The sequence below is a fragment of the Equus asinus genome, chromosome 8, assembly GCF_041296235.1.
Source record: "Equus asinus isolate D_3611 breed Donkey chromosome 8, EquAss-T2T_v2, whole genome shotgun sequence".
In the NCBI taxonomy this organism is placed as follows: Eukaryota; Metazoa; Chordata; class Mammalia; order Perissodactyla; family Equidae; genus Equus; species Equus asinus.
In genome coordinates, this window is record NC_091797.1 from 2,057,752 (window position 1) to 2,078,073 (window position 20,322).

The window sequence follows — 20,322 nt, forward strand, 5'->3', positions numbered from 1 at the left end:
GTCCTGTCACTCTGAGGGTCCTGTCACTGTGGGGGTTCCTGTCACCGTGGGGGGGTCCTGTCACTTGAGGGTCCTGTCACTGTGGGGGTTCCTGTCACCGTGGGGGGGTCCTGTCACTTGAGGGTCCTGTCACTGTGGGGGTTCCTGTCACCGTGGGGGGGTCCTGTCACTTGAGGGTCCTGTCACTGTGGGGGTTCCTGTCACCGTGGGGGGGTCCTGTCACTTGAGGGTCCTGTCACTGTGGGGGCTCCTGTCACTGTGGTGGTTCCTGTCACCGTGGGGGGTCCTGTGACTTGAGGGTCCTGTCACCGTGGGCGGTCCTGTCACTGTGGGGGTTCCTGTCACCGTGGGGGGCGTCCTGTCACCGTGAGGGTCCTGTCACTGTGGGGGCTCCTGTCACTGTGGGGGTTCCTGTCACCGTGGGGGGTCCTGTGACTTGAGGGTCCTGTCACCGTGGAGGCTCCTGTAACTGTGGGGGCTCCTGTCACCATGGGGGGTCCTGTCACTTGAGGGTCCTGTCACCGTGGGGGCTCCTGTCACTGTGGGGGGGTCCTGTGACTTGAGGGTCCTGTCACCGTGGGGGCTCCTGTCACTGTGGGGGGGTCCTGTGACTTGAGGGTCCTGTCACCGTGGGGAGGGTGCTGTGACTTGAGGGTCCTGTCACCGTGGGGAGGGTGCTGTGACTTGAGGGTCCTGTCACCGTGGGGGGGTCCTGTGACTTGAGGGTCCTGTCACCGTGGGGGGTCCTATCACTTGAGGGTCCTGTCACCGTGGGGGGTCCTGTCACTCTGAGGGTCCTGTCACTGTGGGGGTTCCTGTCACCGTGGGGGGGTCCTGTCACTTGAGGGTCCTGTCACTGTGGGGGTTCCTGTCACCGTGGGGGGGTCCTGTCACTTGAGGGTCCTGTCACTGTGGGGGTTCCTGTCACCGTGGGGGGGTCCTGTGACTTGAGGGTCCTGTCACCGTGGGGGTCCTGTGACTTGAGGGTCCTGTCACCGTGGGGAGGGTCCTGTGACTTGAGGGTCCTGTCACCGTGGGCGGTCCTGTCACTGTGGGGGTTCCTGTCACCGTGGGGGGCGTCCTGTCACTGTGGGGGCTCCTGTCACTGTGGGGGTTCCTGTCACCGTGGGGGGTCCTGTGACTTGAGGGTCCTGTCACCGTGGAGGCTCCTGTCACTGTGGGGGCTCCTGTCACCATGGGGGGTCCTGTCACTTGAGGGTCCTGTCACCGTGGGGGCTCCTGTCACTGTGGGGGGGTCCTGTGACTTGAGGGTCCTGTCACCGTGGGGAGGGTCCTGTGACTTGAGGGTCCTGTCACCGTGGGGAGGGTGCTGTGACTTGAGGGTCCTGTCACCGTGGGGAGGGTGCTGTGACTTGAGGGTCCTGTCACCGTGGGGGGTCCTATCACTTGAGGGTCCTGTCACCGTGGGGGGTCCTGTCACTCTGAGGGTCCTGTCACTGTGGGGGTTCCTGTCACCGTGGGGGGGTCCTGTCACTTGAGGGTCCTGTCACTGTGGGGGTTCCTGTCACCGTGGGGGGGTCCTGTCACTTGAGGGTCCTGTCACTGTGGGGGTTCCTGTCACCGTGGGGGGGTCCTGTCACTTGAGGGTCCTGTCACTGTGGGGGTTCCTGTCACCGTGGGGGGGTCCTGTCACTTGAGGGTCCTGTCACTGTGGGGGCTCCTGTCACTGTGGTGGTTCCTGTCACCGTGGGGGGTCCTGTGACTTGAGGGTCCTGTCACCGTGGGCGGTCCTGTCACTGTGGGGGTTCCTGTCACCGTGGGGGGCGTCCTGTCACCGTGAGGGTCCTGTCACTGTGGGGGCTCCTGTCACTGTGGGGGTTCCTGTCACCGTGGGGGGTCCTGTGACTTGAGGGTCCTGTCACCGTGGAGGCTCCTGTAACTGTGGGGGCTCCTGTCACCATGGGGGGTCCTGTCACTTGAGGGTCCTGTCACCGTGGGGGCTCCTGTCACTGTGGGGGGGTCCTGTGACTTGAGGGTCCTGTCACCGTGGGGGCTCCTGTCACTGTGGGGGGGTCCTGTGACTTGAGGGTCCTGTCACCGTGGGGAGGGTGCTGTGACTTGAGGGTCCTGTCACCGTGGGGAGGGTGCTGTGACTTGAGGGTCCTGTCACCGTGGGGGGGTCCTGTGACTTGAGGGTCCTGTCACCGTGGGGGGTCCTATCACTTGAGGGTCCTGTCACCGTGGGGGGTCCTGTCACTCTGAGGGTCCTGTCACTGTGGGGGTTCCTGTCACCGTGGGGGGGTCCTGTCACTTGAGGGTCCTGTCACTGTGGGGGTTCCTGTCACCGTGGGGGGGTCCTGTCACTTGAGGGTCCTGTCACTGTGGGGGTTCCTGTCACCGTGGGGGGGTCCTGTCACTTGAGGGTCCTGTCACTGTGGGGGTTCCTGTCACCGTGGGGGGGTCCTGTCACTTGAGGGTCCTGTCACTGTGGGGGCTCCTGTCACTGTGGTGGTTCCTGTCACCGTGGGGGGTCCTGTGACTTGAGGGTCCTGTCACTGTGGGGGCTCCTGTCACTGTGGTGGTTCCTGTCACCGTGGGGGGGTCCTGTGACTTGAGGGTCCTGTGACTTGAGGGTCCTGTCACCGTGGGGGTCCTGTCAGCGGGGGCCCTTGGCAGTCACGCTGGAGGCGCGAGCATTTTGTCCTCGTTGGAGGAGCCTGTGTCCGGCTCCCGGGCCCCGTGGGTCCCGCGCAGCCCGACCGGGTGGCGCCCCAAGGGCCGGCCCTCCGCACCGACGTCCTTTCGCTGCAGCGGTGGTGCGCGCGCCGCGCTCTCCCCCGTGGCTGGCTCTCGGCTGCAGCGTGGCGGGCGCGCGGAGGCGGCCTGCTCCCCACACTGACCCACGGCCGCTGCGGCGTCGGGGCCCCATGGCGCGGGGCCTCGGGGACCGAGGGGCACGTCCTTCGGAGGCGGGGCTGGCTCTGGCTCTGGCACTGGCACTGGCTCTGGCTCTGTCTTGAGCGCTCGGCCTGGAGGGCGGGCTGAGGCGGCGGGCGGCGTCAACGCGGTCGGCCGATGGACAAAGTTTGGAGAGCGCTTCGGGGCAGTACCTCTGGAAGTGGCCCCAAAGCATACGCACGTCTGGCTCCCATCGCAGGAGGGCTCTTAACCAGGACACGATGACTGTGCTAGTGATCCACTGTCTCCTGCCTGTGACGGTGCTGGTGATCCACTGTGCCTGCCTGTGACTGTGCTGGTGATCCACTGTCACCTGCCTGTGACTGTGCTAGTGATCCATTGTCGCCTGACTGTGACCATGCTAGTGATCCACTGTTGCCTGTGACCGTGCTAGTGATCCACTGTTGCCTGTGACTGTGCTGGTGATCCACTGTTGCCTAACATACCAAAATGTTGTGGCTTACACAATAAACGTTTATTCTCTCTCAGTGTTTGTGGGTGGGCAGTGCAGGAGCCAGTGCCTGGGGCTGCAGGTCTTAAAGGAGGCTGCAGTCAGGCTGTTGGCTGGGGTTCTGTCTCCTGCGCAGGCTCCGCAGGGGGATCTGCCTCCAGGCCCACTCCCAGGACTGCTGGCAGGACTTCCCTCCTCTGGGCTCTCAGCTCCTCAGTCCCTTGCTTTGGGGCTTCTCCAGAGGTGCTCTCACAGCGTGGCGGCTGGTCTTCCATGGAGTGAACGGATGAGAGAACCAGAGTGCTCAGGATGGAAGCCACCTCATCTCCCATGTGACCCCATCACGTTTGCTGTGTTCTGACATTAGAAGTGCATCGGTAGGTCCAGCCACTCTCAAAGGGAGGGGATTACAGCAGGGATGAAGGCCAGCAGCGGGGGTGCCTACCACAATGAGCCCCTGGAGACGTCAGCCAGGCGCCTCCCCCGCCACTGCTGTGCTCCCTCAGTGGGCCCACTAATGAGGGGGCACGTGGCATGGAGACATGCGTGTATTCCTAACAGTTCTTCCCCTGCCGGGACTGACCGCCCAGCATAGCACTTGCAGTGACCACCCTGTTCCCGATACAGGATTATACAGCCTGGGTGGCAGGTCTGATTACAGCGGAAGCCTGCGATAATGAAGGAGCCAGCTACTTCTCTAGGACTAGACGATTGTTCTGGGTTTGGACTGCTTTCCCCAACTTATGGATCTTTTATCCAGTCCATCTGTGGACCTACTGAATACCTTATACTCCACACAGCTTATACAGCATCCCAGACGACACTGCTTCTCACCCAGGAACTCACTTTCCCGTGAAAGAGGTAAAGAAGGGTACTGATGCCATCGCAGCAGAAGCAACTGGGTTTACAGAATAACGGACAGCCCTATTGAAGGCTGCCTTCTGGAACCAGATGAGACACACACTTTGGGATGCTGTCGTAAAGGATTCGGCATATGCTCCAAATGAGTTAACAGCATTTAGTGATATCTCTTTTGTTGACACAGTGACAAAGTCCAAAGAGTAGAGGGATTGACGCTATGCTGTTGCATCTGACTCGGTGCCCGTATATTTTGCTTTCCACTGTGGGGAGAGACTCTGCCGTGGGTCCTGAGCACCCTGCATATTATTGCCGAGCATGCCAGCTGCGAGGCTTATCCATCTCCTGACACTGAACAGTTTCCAAAGCTAGTAACACAGGCACCTACGTGGGTCCAGGTGGCCAGAGCATTACTACCATTTCACTGCCGCTGCCCTAGGGGAGAGACTGGCTTGTTTGCTACTTGCTCAACAACTGCGTGGCCCTGGATTCTCCTCCTGCACTCAACCCGATGTGTGTATGGGTGTCATCTGGCCCACCACAGCCCTGTGGAAACGGGGCTCCAGGAACCGGGGCAAACATGCGACGCTTGGGCTACTGCTTTGCTCTAATAAAAAGATTTTTGTGTCTTACCCAGGAGTCTCCGGTCTCTTGCCAGCATCCACGACACTGCAGCAAGCAAGCTGCAAGTAAGATAAAATCTCAGACCCTTCACTGCTCTTGCCGTCCATCTGCACAACTCCAGGTTCTGTTGGTATACCAATTTTTGTACCCAGAGTGTGCAAGGGGATACAATGTTTCCTCTGTACTGGAAGCTGGAATTGCCTCCTGCTCATTTTTAGCTCCTTCCCCTAGGTGAGGAGTTAGAAAAGTGGTTATGGTGCAGCTGGAGTGACTGGCCCTGATGACCATGGGGAAAAAGGAGTAGGGAGAGGAGTCTGACAGGGGCATCTCATCTCCTGGAATACCTCCTCGAAATAACATGTTGAGTTGTACAAATTAAGCAGACTCTTGCAACCATACGGAGGCAAGACGGACTACAGCAGACCTCTGATATGTTTTGTATTTGGTGCTCAGTCATCAAACCCGTTTCATATGTTTGGTGAATCTTGGTAGGAGAAATGCTCCCATCTTCTACTGTGGAAGCTAAGGTCACATATCCTTGCTGTCTTTGATGCTTGACAGCCCAAGTGCTGGCGCAAGACGAAATAAGCTTGGTCAGTTGGACATTCCCACCAGTCTCTGAATCTGGAACGAGTGATGCAAACAAGCAGGGTGTTTGGAATCCGGTTTTCAGAGGCCTCACTGCCCACAGCAGTAAACAAACTCCCAGCTCTCCCTGAGGCTGGAACTTGGCTACGGTTTTGGTCATCTAGCTTCCTTTGGTTTCTGTTTTCCAAAGCTGGTTCTCCAGCCTTTCCATCAATTCTGTGAGCGATATATCTAATATTCTTCCAATAAACTGTTTTCCTGCCTAAGTTAATCCTAATTGGTTTTTTGTTGTCTGCAACCAAGAATCCTTATTGGTACATACTTTAATGAGATTCATTCTCTAAGAGTCAATTATATTGTTTCTGATAATCATTTCCCCTCTCCCTCAGAACCCTTACTCCACCCACCCCTCCCATCTGAATCTGTAGGTAAATAGCATATGAAAGTTTCTCTGGTAAATCAGAAGTTAAATCTGTTAGATTTCAAACCACGATCATTGATGTGCTTTTAAAACTGTACTAAAACAACCAATAACCAATCAACCAACTATGATCATAAGAGTGATTTACCCTTAAATACAATTATATGATTATGAGTAAGAATGAATCCTTTGATAAACCTGGAAGATTACTCAAACTTCGAATAAGCATGACATTTCAAACTCAGGGCCAAGGTATGTGAGGATGAAAATGTGTGTGGCAAAAGTATGTGGTGAATAATGCATATATTTACATTTTCGAGTTATAATACACTTGGTATATTGCTGCTTACTCAATTCATTGAATTTTCAAGTACTTTTTAAAAAGAATTATGGAGAGCAATCAATGAAATACCTTTTAACTACTTAACACATGGAAAAGATGTAAATTATAAAAATACTTTACAAAGGTTATAAGTTATGCAATCATGCTGGTCTATAGAGTTCACTGATATAGTTTATCCAATTATAAATAAAAATATACCTCTAGTATTCTGAAAATAAGCAAGTGTTTTAGCTGTTCTGTACACAGTCATTTGTTCATTTATTAACACCAGAGGCAATAACACAATGCTAAAAATAAACATGCATCAATTATACAATATATACTTACAAAAACCTTCTGTGCATCACAACTGGTGAATGCAAACAGACCTTCTATCCACCCTTAGTGCATTATTATTTTCACAAGTAAACCAGGAAAGGAAATGGTGAATTTAATGCTATTCAGCACCTTTAGTAAAGTCAAAAGACTTAACATCTCCATATATCAAAAACATTTGCATCTGTATCACCAAACATGTACAGTTAATTATTTTGTTCCATTTTTAACACAAATTATTTTATTTACATTACTCTTAGTTCAACAAATTTTAACAATATTTAAAAATTATCTAAATTCATAAAAGTATTTCATAAACTTCAACATTTAATTATTATGTACATACAAGGAAGTCTGTGAAAAAAGTTAAAGAAATGTAGTCAGAAAGTTCAAGCAACTTTACCAAATCTGGCAACATTCCAACTAATTCAAACCAGAGGGCATTCAAACATTCAGAATCTCTAGATGCTGCTAACATGAACATGAAAAGTTCCAGTAATAAAAGTCAATATGAGAAATAATGTTGAAATCACCAGTAGAAAATATATTTTCATAGGCATGACATATGTTTAATAGCAACAGTAATAATGAATTTTTATAGAAAACTTTTACAACATTGTCATATATGAACTACCTGGTTTGATAGGGCTAAATAGTTGATTTCAAAAAATATATTTTAGCAGCCATAATTTTATTTCCAGTTAAAACATAGTAAAATGTTAAAAGTAAAATTTATAATTAACTAAATAATACCCCAATACTAGAAAATTTAAAATCCCATGCTATTCTAGCAATAATGGCCTCTAATATGATGTGTCTGATGTAAGGATTGTGGAAAGCCAATAATAAACAATCAGACATACATATGGGCTTGAAGTTTCACTGAAATTTCACTTATGTAGCAAAATATATGAAAAAGTAATAGAAAAGTAAAAAGATAAAATTAAAAAAATATTGCACAGCCACATTACCTAAAAAGTAAAGTTGATGTTTAAAAAGCTCTAAACATGGATGATATAAATTATCTTCCATATAAAAAGATATAAATATTTCTTAGAACTTATCAGCATCTACAGTTTAATACATTATTTGAATCACTGTTGAATGAGGTAATTGTCAAGTCTCTAATAACGTTTTTATCCTATTGGAAATATTTAAGGGCAGCAACCAGAAAGAATTTCTCTAAAAATATTTCCGAATCAAGAACAGCTATGTGTGCAGCTCTCCCAATGAGTGAATCAGCTGTGTTGGGCAATGCGTTGATGACGTTATAGCGAACCAAGTTACAGTCCTTGCTTTGCAGAACTGGGCGAAGCAAGTTGTGGATCATTTCTGAATAGATCTGTCCTATGGAACAAATAGAAAAAAGGAAAATTAGTTCACATGAGTAACTGAGAAAAGTTCTATGCCAACTTTTGTATAATTCATGAATTATAGTTATATTATTTCCATTTGAAGCAGAAAAATGTCTTTTAAAAGGTTTCTTTTTTCTTTGACTATCATTTTTGAGACTGTTTTATAGAAAATATAATCACATTATTTATCTAGCCAAGTAAAAATCACAAATTTATTACATGCTATTCTTATCAACTTGATATTTTTGATTCCAAGCTATAAATATAACAGAGCAAATAGTTTTATTCAACAGTAAGTTACTTATGACTCATTAAACCATTATAAAAGCAAGGTAGCCACGCTGAGACATTTTGATTAGGCAAAATTTAAAACTTTATAGTAAGCACTATAACAATGCTTCCATGGCAATCAACACTATTCCACATATTTCTCCATTATTTTGAGAAATAACAGCAACTTCCTATAGTCAGAAGAACAACGTGAGTTTGGCTCAAAGATCTTTGTTTTGGTCTGAAGGTTTACTTAATGCTTGGTTCTGCTTTTAATTCCAAAACTGTACTATCTCCCTCTTTTTGGTTAATTCTTACAATGGATTTATTAAGGTCATGCTAAACATAAAAGATAAGGGTTAGATATACATACACATAAAAGTACAAGCTGCCTTATAAGGGGCAAAACAGTTTTTAATGCTTATGCATTACTATATTATCAACAGATGAGTGCTAACACGTACCCACGGAACCTGTGAATTTTAGGGAGGCAGTACTAAATTTCAGAGGAGAGGGAGGATGTAGCTGTGAAGAAGGATGAGAAGGGAACAGTGTGTAGATACAATTACAGAAAGCAGAGAGAGGCGTCTAAGAGAAAGACTAATATCACATAGATCCGTAGAAGGCTTTTTCACTCCTACCTCTCCTCTTGTCTTCATTGTGAGTCGAGGTGGATTTCTGGTTCCATGCTATTTAAAAAATATTTACAAGGGAAGAAGTCCAAACCTGTCTTTATTAGATTCCCTGTCCCCCAGGGGCACAGAATTTTACTGTTAAAACAAAGGACATTTATCTAGTTTCAGTGACCCATCTGAAAGTTAAACTTATGCTGAATTTTTCCCTAAGTGGACTTGAGCCTTTTCCCTTAAGTGGACCCTTGCAAGAATGTAAGTAAAAAAGAAAGTAGAAAAGAAAAAAAGGGTCGTTCTCAAGTCAAAAAATGCTCAAAATTGTTTGTTAAATGAATAGAGTACCTACTATGTGCCCGTCACCATACCAGGCAATGCCAATACAAACGTACATGAGAGTCCCTGCCTGAAGGAGCTGTCATTGTCACGCTGTGGAAAAGCAAAGGATTAAGAGTGCATTTAAAATCAGCCTCATTCCAACAAAGGAAGTGAGGCAACTCGGGGAGGCAGGACACCCAGGGTCTTGCCCTATGCCTGTAATTAACTGCTGTGTCTTTGAATAAGCCACTCAGCATCTCTGGGCCTCAGTTATAAAATGAGCAAACAGCACTCATGTCTCCTTCTGGCTCCAAATAGCTATGATTTAAATTACTTTTATTATTCAAAAATAGCAAAAGAGTAAATATAATCTTTATCATTCACTTTCACTAAAGAGGGGCAAGTCTTCGCTGCCACTTTGACTAAACGTGAGATACAGCCGAGCTCGCAGCATAACCTTTATTACAAACACCAATCCCGACAACGTGGAGGAAACCAAAGTTCAGATCACACTGGAGGCAGTGGGACGGAGAAGCATTTGTAATTAGATGAAAGAGCTCTTTCCTAAGAGCAGTGACTGCTTCACTGGCACAGGCATCTCACACGGCAGGAGGAAAGACAGGAAGACAACTGGAGGAGGGAGAGCTGTCGATACCAGGAGGTGGAAAAGGAAGTAAAAGGAGAGATGAGGATGAGAGAAGAGAGAAGGTGATTAAAGAAAAGTTTCGGAAGAAGCTCCTTTGTAGACAGACCTCTCTGAGAATTTATAATTGACATCATTACCTGCTTGCTTGTCCTTTAAAGCTGTTTTACACATTTCAATGCGGGCAGAGTGGTAAGGAACATAGCGATCCTGTAGAGACCCCACCAGCACAACATTTTTGAAATAGTGAAGCCCTGTGAGGAGAAAAATACTGAATTACAATGCAATAATTCACCAGATTTAAAACAACTTATTAGTATCATACTAAGTGACCAAAAGAAAATTTTATTTCCTCAGTAGTACTAAGTTTATGGCTTTAAAAATACTTTAATTCTTTCTCCAAATTTTCACATATTATCTACAAAACCCCCAGCTTCATTGTTATGTAGTTTATATGCTGATATGAAAAATGTGTTTGCACTGAGTAAGAGCAGGGATTGTGGTATGGGGTGTGGACTAAAATTCTACAGGAAAGTCATGATATTCCTACCTTCCAAAGGCTAGTCCTCAATATTTAGGAATATTTTCCAAAGAAATAAAATTACACTCTTCCATAAAAACAAACACCCTTACAGCTGACTTTTTAGTTTAAGTTTTCATCTGAGTTTTGCATAATGTTACTCATATTTTCTCCTTAAGTATGATGTCAAGAGGTTACATGCTTTGATTTTTCAATAAAAATCATGATCCATCCACAGACTTTTGTCAGGTTCCTCTATTTTTATTTTTTAGTAAATATATACCTTTTTTCCTGAGGAAGATTCTCCCCTGAGCTAAAATCTGTGCCAATCTTACTCTATTTTGTATGTGGGATGCTGTCACAGCATGGCTGCCAAGTGGTGTAGGTCCGTGCCTAGGATCTGAACCCACAAACCTGGGGTGCTGAAGCAGAGCGTGCTGAACTTAACCACCAGGCCATGGGGCCGGCCCCCTACGTTTTAGTAAATATTTTTTAGTAAACTAGGTGAATTTAGGGCTTGGGACCTTGGGATACTTTGTTAATTAGCTAATCTAAGTAGTGAAACCATGTTCTTTACCACTTTAGAACCAGTAATGTTCTAATTTTACTATTTGGCTCAGACTAGTAAACAAAAAATAAGAATTTTATGTGACTATTAAATAAGATACACATTGATTATGGCAATACATAAAAATTGGGGTGTGTAGTGCATTGAATTTTGTTCTGGAACATTCCAGAGTAGAATTTTGATACTTTTTGTCCACTGAAATTCAGATTCTTAGAGACAAGCCAATTGTGGCGACTACCACGGTCCAGAATATAGGAGGGCTTGGTAGAAGCTTTTCTCCCCTGGAACCCAAGGACTCTAATACTAACAGTGCAGACCCACACATAGCAGGGGAGACCATACACGTCCTCTGTGCCACATATAAGGTCATCCTCCCTTTTTCCCAATGAGAAGATACATACTTTTTGGCAATTTGAATACATAAAATTCTAGAGATATAAGTGAAATAATCTAACGTCTATAATAGGAATTAATTCAATTGCACAAACATTTAAAACTATATTTTAGAAAAATATTAAGAACAGTTGTTTTTCCCCTTCATTCTCACATTTCATGAGACAAATTCATTCCACTTTTGGCATCATTTGATACCAATGTCTTCGTTAGCCTTAGTGCCACTTTGGGAATCATCTACATGTCCTAGAGCAGCAGTCTTCAAACTGCTACGCGTTCACCCAGGGGTAACTGAAGTCTCTCCATGGTGCAGACGGGCACATACAGCTTTAGGAAAATTCCCTTCCAGACCCTAACTTCCATACGAGCACTCTTCTAAAATTGACTTGTCCTTCTCCCACTTTACAAGAGAAAGATATTCTCTAATTGATTTCAGATCTTATTATGGTGTACGGTCCTGGAGCATAAAAGTCTCTGGGGGAACCAAGCAAAATACGAATTAAATATAACTTTTTCTGACAAAAAGCATGATTTGACTGATAATAAGAAATGGCTTTGTCAATTGTACTTTACGGCACACACTTTTTATAAATTGAATGAGCTAAACCTATACCTCCAATTGAATGAGTTGTCTTTATATTTTTATAAAAATATAATTACAGTAAATATGTACTATGTGATATGCCAGAAAATATATCCTTTGCAACTACCTAAAGTTACAGAAAATATTTTCAGGCATCACTGTAAAATTATACAAGGGGGTACATACTTTTTCAAAATTCTTTTAAGGGGTAAACCAGCCAAAAATATGAAAACCATGTCCCACGGTACATCATCTTCCCTTCTACCCAAGTTGTTTTAGGTATTGTATTTTTTGAATCTAAGAACAATTCTGTTACTGAAATTTTATCCTAAGCTGCATAAACTGGGTTCTTCATTTATCTACATTTGTGTTCTCCATAAAGGGCTGCCGCACTGCACAATTCCAGGGTGTCATCTGCTCCAGTCAACACGAACACCAGTCCCTGAAGCTGTGCGCTGTGCCCGCAGCAGCCTTGCTCAGCAATGTTCGTTTCTGAGCTGTGCGCCGTGCCCGCAGCAGCCTTGCTCAGCAATGTTCGTTTCTGTACTTTCCTAAATGACTATTTTCCCTCAAACCACAGCAACTTCTATGCTCTCTTCACTCTCACCTTATGACCCTGCTTCTTATTTCACTGAGAATATAGAGGAGAAGAGAAGTTCCACATTCTCCCACCTAAACGCAAACCAGCCTGTACTCCTGTACCTTCATGTCTGTCTCACTCTTGCTCCCACTGACGAAGTGTCCACAGTCCCACGTCAGGCTGGTCCTTTCAAGAGTACACCAGGTCCCTCCCCTCCTGCGCACTGACGAAGTGTCACAGTCCCACCTCAGGCTGGTCCTTTCAAGAGTACGCCAGGTCCCTCCCCTCCTGCGCACTGACGAAGTGTCACAGTCCCACATCAGGCTGGTCCTTTCAAGAGTACGCCAGGTCCCTCCCCTCCTGCGCACGTAAGAACACAGCTCTAGTAGCAGTCTCATTCCTCTCCTGCGCCACCAAGTTCCTCTTCTGTACAGATCATTCTTATCAGTATGCAAAACACTTTGTCTCCCATTGAAAAAAAAAATCAATCACCTGTCCTTAGACTTTATACTCCTCTACAATTACCACCCCATTTCTTGCCACTGCTTTATTTCTATGGTTTATGTAGTATACATAGTTTATATTATAAGAATGATAGGCATCACATTAAAATTATATTAAATATATTTTTCAAAATAAGAGCTCTTTGCAGAGATTGTGATACTCAGGTTGAGAATCACTGCTTTAGACTGAGATCCTTGAGGAGAGTGTCTATGTCTCCTCAGGCTCAGTCAGCTCAGTGGGTGGAAGTATGCAAAATCAATGCAGATTAGATGAGAGGATTTCTAAGATACCCTTTAACTCTCAGATTCCATGATGATGAAATAAATAAAGATCCTGATACTGATATAAATATACTACACTGTCATATTTCTAAACGTGATTCCTAACACAATCCTGTGCTTTAAAAATGCATTTTAGGGGCTGGTCCCGTGGCCGAGTAAAGTTCTGCACACTTTGCTTCAGCAGCCTGGGCTCCTGGGTTCAGATCCCAGGCACAGACCTACTCCACTCATCAACCATGCTGTGAAGGCATCCCATATACAAAGTAGAGGAAAACTGGCACAGATGTTAGCTCAGGACTAATCTTCCTCAAGCAAAAAAAAAGGAAAAAAGAAAAGAAAAAAAGGAAGACTGGCAACAGAAGTTAGCTCAGGGAAAATCTGAAAAAACAAAACAAACAAAATAAATGCATTTTAAATTTAGTAATAAGTCTATTTTAATAATAGTTTTTCAACAACAATGTATTCATACTAATACCGTGCTTCTGCACGGAAGGTTTGCTTTTTGTTCTATCCAAGAACCAAGTTAGTGACACAGACTATGACTCTTTGAATCTTTTGATTTCAATCCCTTGTCTAGCAGTGCTGGCTAGAGAGGGCAGAGACTGCAAGTGAAATGTGGGAGGCTTGAGTCGCAATGCTGCTGGGAATTATGGAAGTACTGCATCTGAGCTGAAGTCCAGCTAATAACAATGTCTGAAGTCTTTATTTCAGAAGTCTTATACTCTAGGCCCATCCTCTCCACACCTACACTGATTCCACCTGCTCCACCTGCTCAAAGATGACCTAGTTAACTGGTCTTCAGTTGCTTACTTCACCCAGCCCCTGAAGTGGCTAACTCTTGGTTGAAAAGTAACCTCTAACGCAGGAAAATAACAAGATTTCCCCATCTACAGAATGAGATAGTGTAACTAAAAAAGTTTCTAAACTTTTTAGTTACTTTTCAGGATTACCAATAAAAAGATTAAAGTAAATCCTCCATATTTTTCTGGACTGTATAACATGATTTATGTATGACATTGTAATGGTAACTTTCGTCTTCATTATCTTAGTCTTCCTGATACCTTTGACGACTAATTTTTCTGAAAATTCTAATGCGTTTTAAAGCAATTCATATTGACTCATTTTCTGTTTACTCTCTGGAATTGGCTAAAGAAATGGTTCTAAACTGGTAGCTCTGCACTCTAAGGGACATTTAGCAGTGTGTGGAGACACTTTTGTTGTCACACTGGGGGGCTGGGGAGTGTGAGGGTGTGGAGGGGTGTGGGTGCTACTGGCGTGTGGTGGGTAAAGTCAGAGATACTACAAAATATCTTGCACTGCACAGGACAATCCCGGACAACAAAGAATTATCCAGTCCAGAATGTCACTAGTGCTGAGGTTGAGAAAACCCTGTGCTTTTAAAACCGACACAATTCTCAGAAATATCGAACTATTCTTATTTTTACTCATTTACTTTAAATACATTTGAAAGAATTTGCTTCCTAAAATAATGTTAGCTGATGCTGACTCTTTTCCACACTTTCAGAAACAAAATACAAACGTTATTTACAAATCGTGACACCTGTTATTACACCCCCTGTAACCTGGTGGAAGGAGAGATTACCTTGTGCCCTCGCGGCACAGAGGAGATTTCTGTAACTGTTATATTTTATTTGTCAGACTTCAACAGCTGGTAAAGAGTTTCTAAGCAGATGTGTTTTGGAAGATGTTAAAATAGAAACGTTTTGTTTCTGAAATTCTGACAATTAATAGATTTTTACTTGGCTATTTTTGAGCCCTCATTGTAGAATGCAAGAGTGCCCATGATCCTTCTCTCTAAGCAATCCTGCCCACTTCACTGCGGTCACTAATCTGGATATAATATTTACCTTCCTTGCTCTACTTTCTTCATCATCTTTCTTTCCCTTGCTATTCAAGGCTGACATGCTGGTATGCCATATCTATACTGTGTAAATTATTTATATATCCTATGAGCAATCTGTAGAATGCTATAGGTTTTTTTGGTCAGAAGTTGCTAAAAAAATTTAATGGATGTTTATAATTGTAATGCCTTAATCAAAAAAGATAATTTCCTCTTAAAAGTGACATTTCTATAGCCTATTACCAGATCTATTGTGTTCACAAAACAAAAAAGGCAATTCACACGTAATAAATATACGATTTTTACAAAAAAATAACATTTCTCAAGTGTTTTAGAAATCACACAAATTTTAGGCTTTTAAATACTTCCTTAATTTTGAAATAATGAATAGCTTTCAATTAAGAAAAGCTACTAACTAATGATATGTTGCAGAGATAGACTATTTCAAAAGGAAGAATCACAGGGGAGGCTTTGTTTAAATAAAAAAAGGAAGAAGGCAGATGGATGGATTTTGCTTTAGACAGGTTATTTTAGGCCTTCCCCAAAGAACAGGAAATTGGCTGTTCAGAAGAAACAGAAACAATAATTGGCCCAGGGCAACCAAGACTTTGTAGCTTTGGCAGAGTACAATATAAAAGAGAAATGATCACGAAGGCTTTTGTTTAAAAACACCTGAGAATAGCATATTGGTTAAGTAAACATTGTTCTATGTTGTCCTGTTTTATTTACTTATGCTTCTGACGTGAACCCATAAATTTCTACTTTGTAAATAAAGTAATTTATGTATATAGACAGGTGTAGCAATTTCCCAGGAATTGATTACTCATATCTCATGATTCTCTAGACGTCCCCCCCGCCCCCAAAAGGGAAAAAATTTGCTCTAACCCGTGATAATATCACAATTTTAAAATCAATTAATGAATATTTGTTAATGTTTAAAACTGCAGTTAGAAATAGCTTCTAAAGTTCTTGAAAATATACATTAATGGTGAAACATGAAATGGTCTGAACCATGCATGACTGCTTACTAGCTTTATAACCTGAGGCAAACCACCCAACCTCTCTGTGCTTCAGAGCCCTCATCCGCAAGATGGGGACCAACAGTCCTACTTCATAAGATCAACTCAGCTAACGTGTATAACGTGCTGAGATGACACCTGGAACACAGGAAGTGCCATACGTATGTTAGCTATTATTGCTCTTTTTCTTTTTTTTTATTGCAGTAACATTGGCTTATAACATTACATAAATTTCAGGTGTACATCGTAATATATTTCGATTTCTGTGTAGATTACATAATGTTCACCACCCAAGGACTAATTACAATCCGTCACCACACACATGGGCCTAAGCACCCCTTTTGCCCTCCTCCCTCCCCACTTCCCCTCTGGTAAACACCAATCCAATCTCTGTCTCTACGTGTGTTTGTTGTTGTTTTATCTTCTCCTTATGAGTGAGATTATACGGTATTTGACTTTCTCCCTCTGACTGACTTCACTTAGTATAATACCCTCAAAGCCCATCCATGTTGTTGCAAATGGCAAGATTTCACCCTTTTTTTCATAGCTGAGTAGTGTTCCATTGTGTATATATATATCCACCACATCTTTATCCATTCATCCATCGCTTGATGGGCACTTAGGTTGTTTCCAAGTCTTGCTATTGTGAATAATGCTGTGATGAACATAGGGGTGCATGTGTCTTTAGACATTCTTGTTTTCATGTTCTTTGGATAAATATCCAGAAGTGGAATAGCTGGATCATATGGTATTTCTAGTCTTAATTTTTGGAAGAATCTCCATGCTGTTTCCCAGGGTGGCTGCACCAGTTTACCCCGCCAGCAGGGTATGAGAGTCCTCTTTTCTCCACATCCTCTCCAACACTTATTTCCTGTCTTGTTAATTAGAGCCATTCTGATGGGCATGAGGTGATATCTCATTGTAGTTTTGATTTGCATTTCCTTAATAATTAGTGATGTTGAACATCTTTTCATGTGCCTGTTGGCCATCTGTACATCTTCTTTGGAGCAATGTCTTTTGCCCATTTTTCAATTGGGTTATTTGTTTTTTTGTTGTTGAGATGTATGAGTTCTTTGTATATTTTGGATATTAACCCCTTATCAGATACATGGTTTGCAAATACCCTCTCCCAAATGTTAGGTTGTCTTTTCATTTTGTTGATGGTTTCCTTTGCTGTGTAGAAGCTTTTTAGTTTGATGTAGATTCATTTGTTTATTTTTTCTTTTGTTTCCCTTGCCTGGTCAGACTAGCTATTATTATTTATCCTCATATTTTAGTATTATCTAATGCAAGTCATGATTATTAAAGAATAGTATACTTTCATGTTATTTCCCAAGAATAATACTAATTCAATTCAGGTATATTCTAATAAACTCACATTTGGGCACAAGTGGAAATCTTAAAACATAAAAACAATTTTAATAAGTCATTTGAAAAAGTGTGTATAGCCACTAATACTGATATTTAGATGAGCTGATTTTTAATAGTTCTGTTAAAAAATATCTTAAAAGATTCATGATGTTCATGTGAAAGCAAATTTGTAAAATTTGTAATGTTAATATCATTTTAGTTCAGGCAGCTCTTCTTTGAGAGCTATTTTTACCATCTAAATCATTTTACATGCAGCATTTCATTTAATCCTTTAACAGTCTTGACAGGAGGACATTATTGCTCCCATTTTATCAATGAAGAACCTGAAGCTTATTATTTTTTTTCAATTTAATTATTTTATTGAGGTCATATTGGCTTATAAGATTGTATAAGTTCAAGTGTACATTATTATATATTCGTTTCTGCATAGACTGGATCGTGTTCACCACCAATAGACCAGTTTTTATCCATCACTACACATATGTGCCCCTTTGCCCCTTTCGCCTCCCCCGACCCCCTCCCCTCTGGTAACCCCTAATCTGTTCTCTTTGTCCATGTGTTAGTTTATCTTCCACATGAGTGAAATCACATAGTGTTTGTCTTTGTCTGTCTGGCTTATTTCACTCAGCATAACACCCTCAAGGTCCATCCGTGCTGTCACAAATGGCAAGACTTCAGATTAAGTGACTTAGCTTTTCAGCCAGTACTGATCTCTACGTGTGAGTGTAAAGTTTGGCTCTTAAGCAGTTAGGTTGCTATAACCAGAGGGGTGGCAAGAGTCTTGCCATGCATAAGGCAACTAATAAATGAATGACTTGTAAGCCAAAGTTTTAACTAATCCTTAGGCAGTAACTCAAGCGCAAAAGATCCACTCTCATCTATTAGTAGTTAGAAACTCAGTAATACAGATATCTGTACAGACGGGGAAGGCCATGGATTAGAGAAATTTTACAGTTATGCTTTCTTTCGCGTTTATATTTTCTTATGTTAATATTAGTACTATTGCTAATTAAATTTTACTTTGTGAAATGCATATAAATACACAGATCCCAGGGAACATTACATTGTTTTGCTTTTCGTATGTTTCCTAACCTGTCAGCAGCAGTGGTACAAACCCCTCAGCAGACAATGGTTCTAATTCACGTCAGCAAGTTTTTCTCACATGAGAACTATACACTATACTCGATTTTGTAAGAATATCTTATAGTTTTATGAATCAAGTATGTATTTCTGGGCACTGTCAGTAACTTGTTGTTGCTTTGCACCCTTAGAAACAAAATCAGACAACTTGACCCATAAGAGAACTGTTCTTTCACGGATTCCAATGACAGACAATACACGAAATCACCACCCCCAGTCTCTTCCTCATATTAATAACAACATTTATGGCAGAATCCCGAAAAAGCTAAAACAAGACTCAAACAAAGCGGGCTACATTCAATTACTAAATCTATCCAGTGTCCATATCAAATGTTCCAAAAGCAGGATGGGTGACAGGAATGAGGATAAAAAGATTTAAATGGCAATGGCTTAAGTTTACAAGTTCCTTCAGACTTGGAACTATCAGTTGCCGAATATATGCATTTGATTTTCAGCTTTTAGATACTGAAAATAATATTGAAAAGATCACTCATTGATTCAATGGGTTTATAATGAACACCTACCAGGAAGAACTATAGTAAATATTGAGTGTGTATGTGGGGGTGGGAGAGGGCAGTCACAGACCCTACTTAAGGAAAGGTTAACATATATAAAAATGACTGACATGAGATAAGCTATAATGGGTATGAAAAGTGAAGTTCATAGATAATGCTATAGGAGCTCAGAGATAATATTAGCAATCTTGGGATGTGGCATGCAAGGGAGTGGGGTCAATCAAAGGTGACACAGAGGTATTTCAAACCAAGTAATTTAGCAGATAGAGTACCATTAAAAGGATGAGAGAAGAGGTAGTACAAGAAGACACCGCATTCCATTTTAGACACATCTGGTTTGATGTGTAAGTAGAGATGTCTAACAGGCAAATTAAAACTGGCATTCATTAATGAGGTCAGTCTGGAGGGGTAAGATTTGGGACATAAAGCTATATTCTGAGCACTCTACCAGGTACCCTGAGAGTAGAGAAGTGTTGAATCAGGGCGTCAAGAAAAACTTCTGACAGGAGGTGGCGCTTGAGTTTAATTTTAGAAGACGAAGAGAATTAGTTCTAAAAAGATGGGTAGACACATGGGAGGAATGGTGGTAGAAACAGCATGGGTGATACAGGAAGCAAAAGACATGTGTGGCAAAGGATGTGCGTGTGGGAAGAGTATGGTATGAAGCAAGTAAAAGGATTAGGAACCAGATGATAAGGATTTGATGCCCTCAGCCATGGAGTCTAAACTTCACCCTGAAAGCTATGAGGCGTACGACAAGACTTTCAAACAGGAGCTGTATCGTCTGATTTAATTTTTAGAGCATTTCATCTAATGAGGAAGTGAGACTGGGGAGAAGGGGGCATACAGGACTCAGGGTAACCATATGGAGGCCGCAGCAACGATCTAAGTAAAAGTGATGAAGGTGGAACTAAGGCAGTGGCAAAGAAAAGGAAGAGAAGTCTCCACCACTTACTGAGAAGGCTGAATGTTCCATGGCTTGGTAACTCAGTGGACATGAGGCCAGAGTGAGAAAGAGGAGTGCAGAACAACTTCTAAGTTTCTGGCTGGGTAGACGGTGGTGCCATTCCTATAGATGTGGAATCCAGAGAAGTGAATCTGAGGGGAAAGATGAGGTCTCTGAAAACTTAGATGTCATGTGAGACTTCTAAGTGAATATATTCAGTAGGCAGCTGGACGTATAAGTCCAGCACAGAACAGAGGACTGAGCTAGAAATGTACACCTGAGAGTTACCAGTGGTGAAGACGGACAT

The 20,322-nt window shown here is 43.1% G+C and overlaps 1 protein-coding gene across 14 annotated transcripts in view; it reads right to left on the bottom strand.

The window, feature by feature from the left end:
• Positions 1 to 6,438: 6,438 nt before the first annotated feature.
• Positions 6,439 to 20,322, bottom strand: part of FAM135A (family with sequence similarity 135 member A) — a 113,042-nt gene continuing 99,158 nt past the window's right edge. For 13 of the 14 annotated variants that reach the window (XM_044776964.2, XM_070514617.1, XM_044776974.2 and 10 more), the window contains 2 exons: positions 9,875 to 9,988; positions 6,439 to 7,866 (listed from right to left, as the gene is read on the bottom strand). In XM_044776964.2, coding sequence (XP_044632899.2) covers positions 7,661 to 7,866; positions 9,875 to 9,988 — 320 coding nt within the window. In that variant the 3' untranslated portion in view covers positions 6,439 to 7,660. Of the gene's footprint in view, positions 7,867 to 9,874; positions 9,989 to 20,024; positions 20,168 to 20,322 lie in introns of all 14 variants that reach the window. The other variant, XR_011504910.1, reaches the window with a different exon arrangement.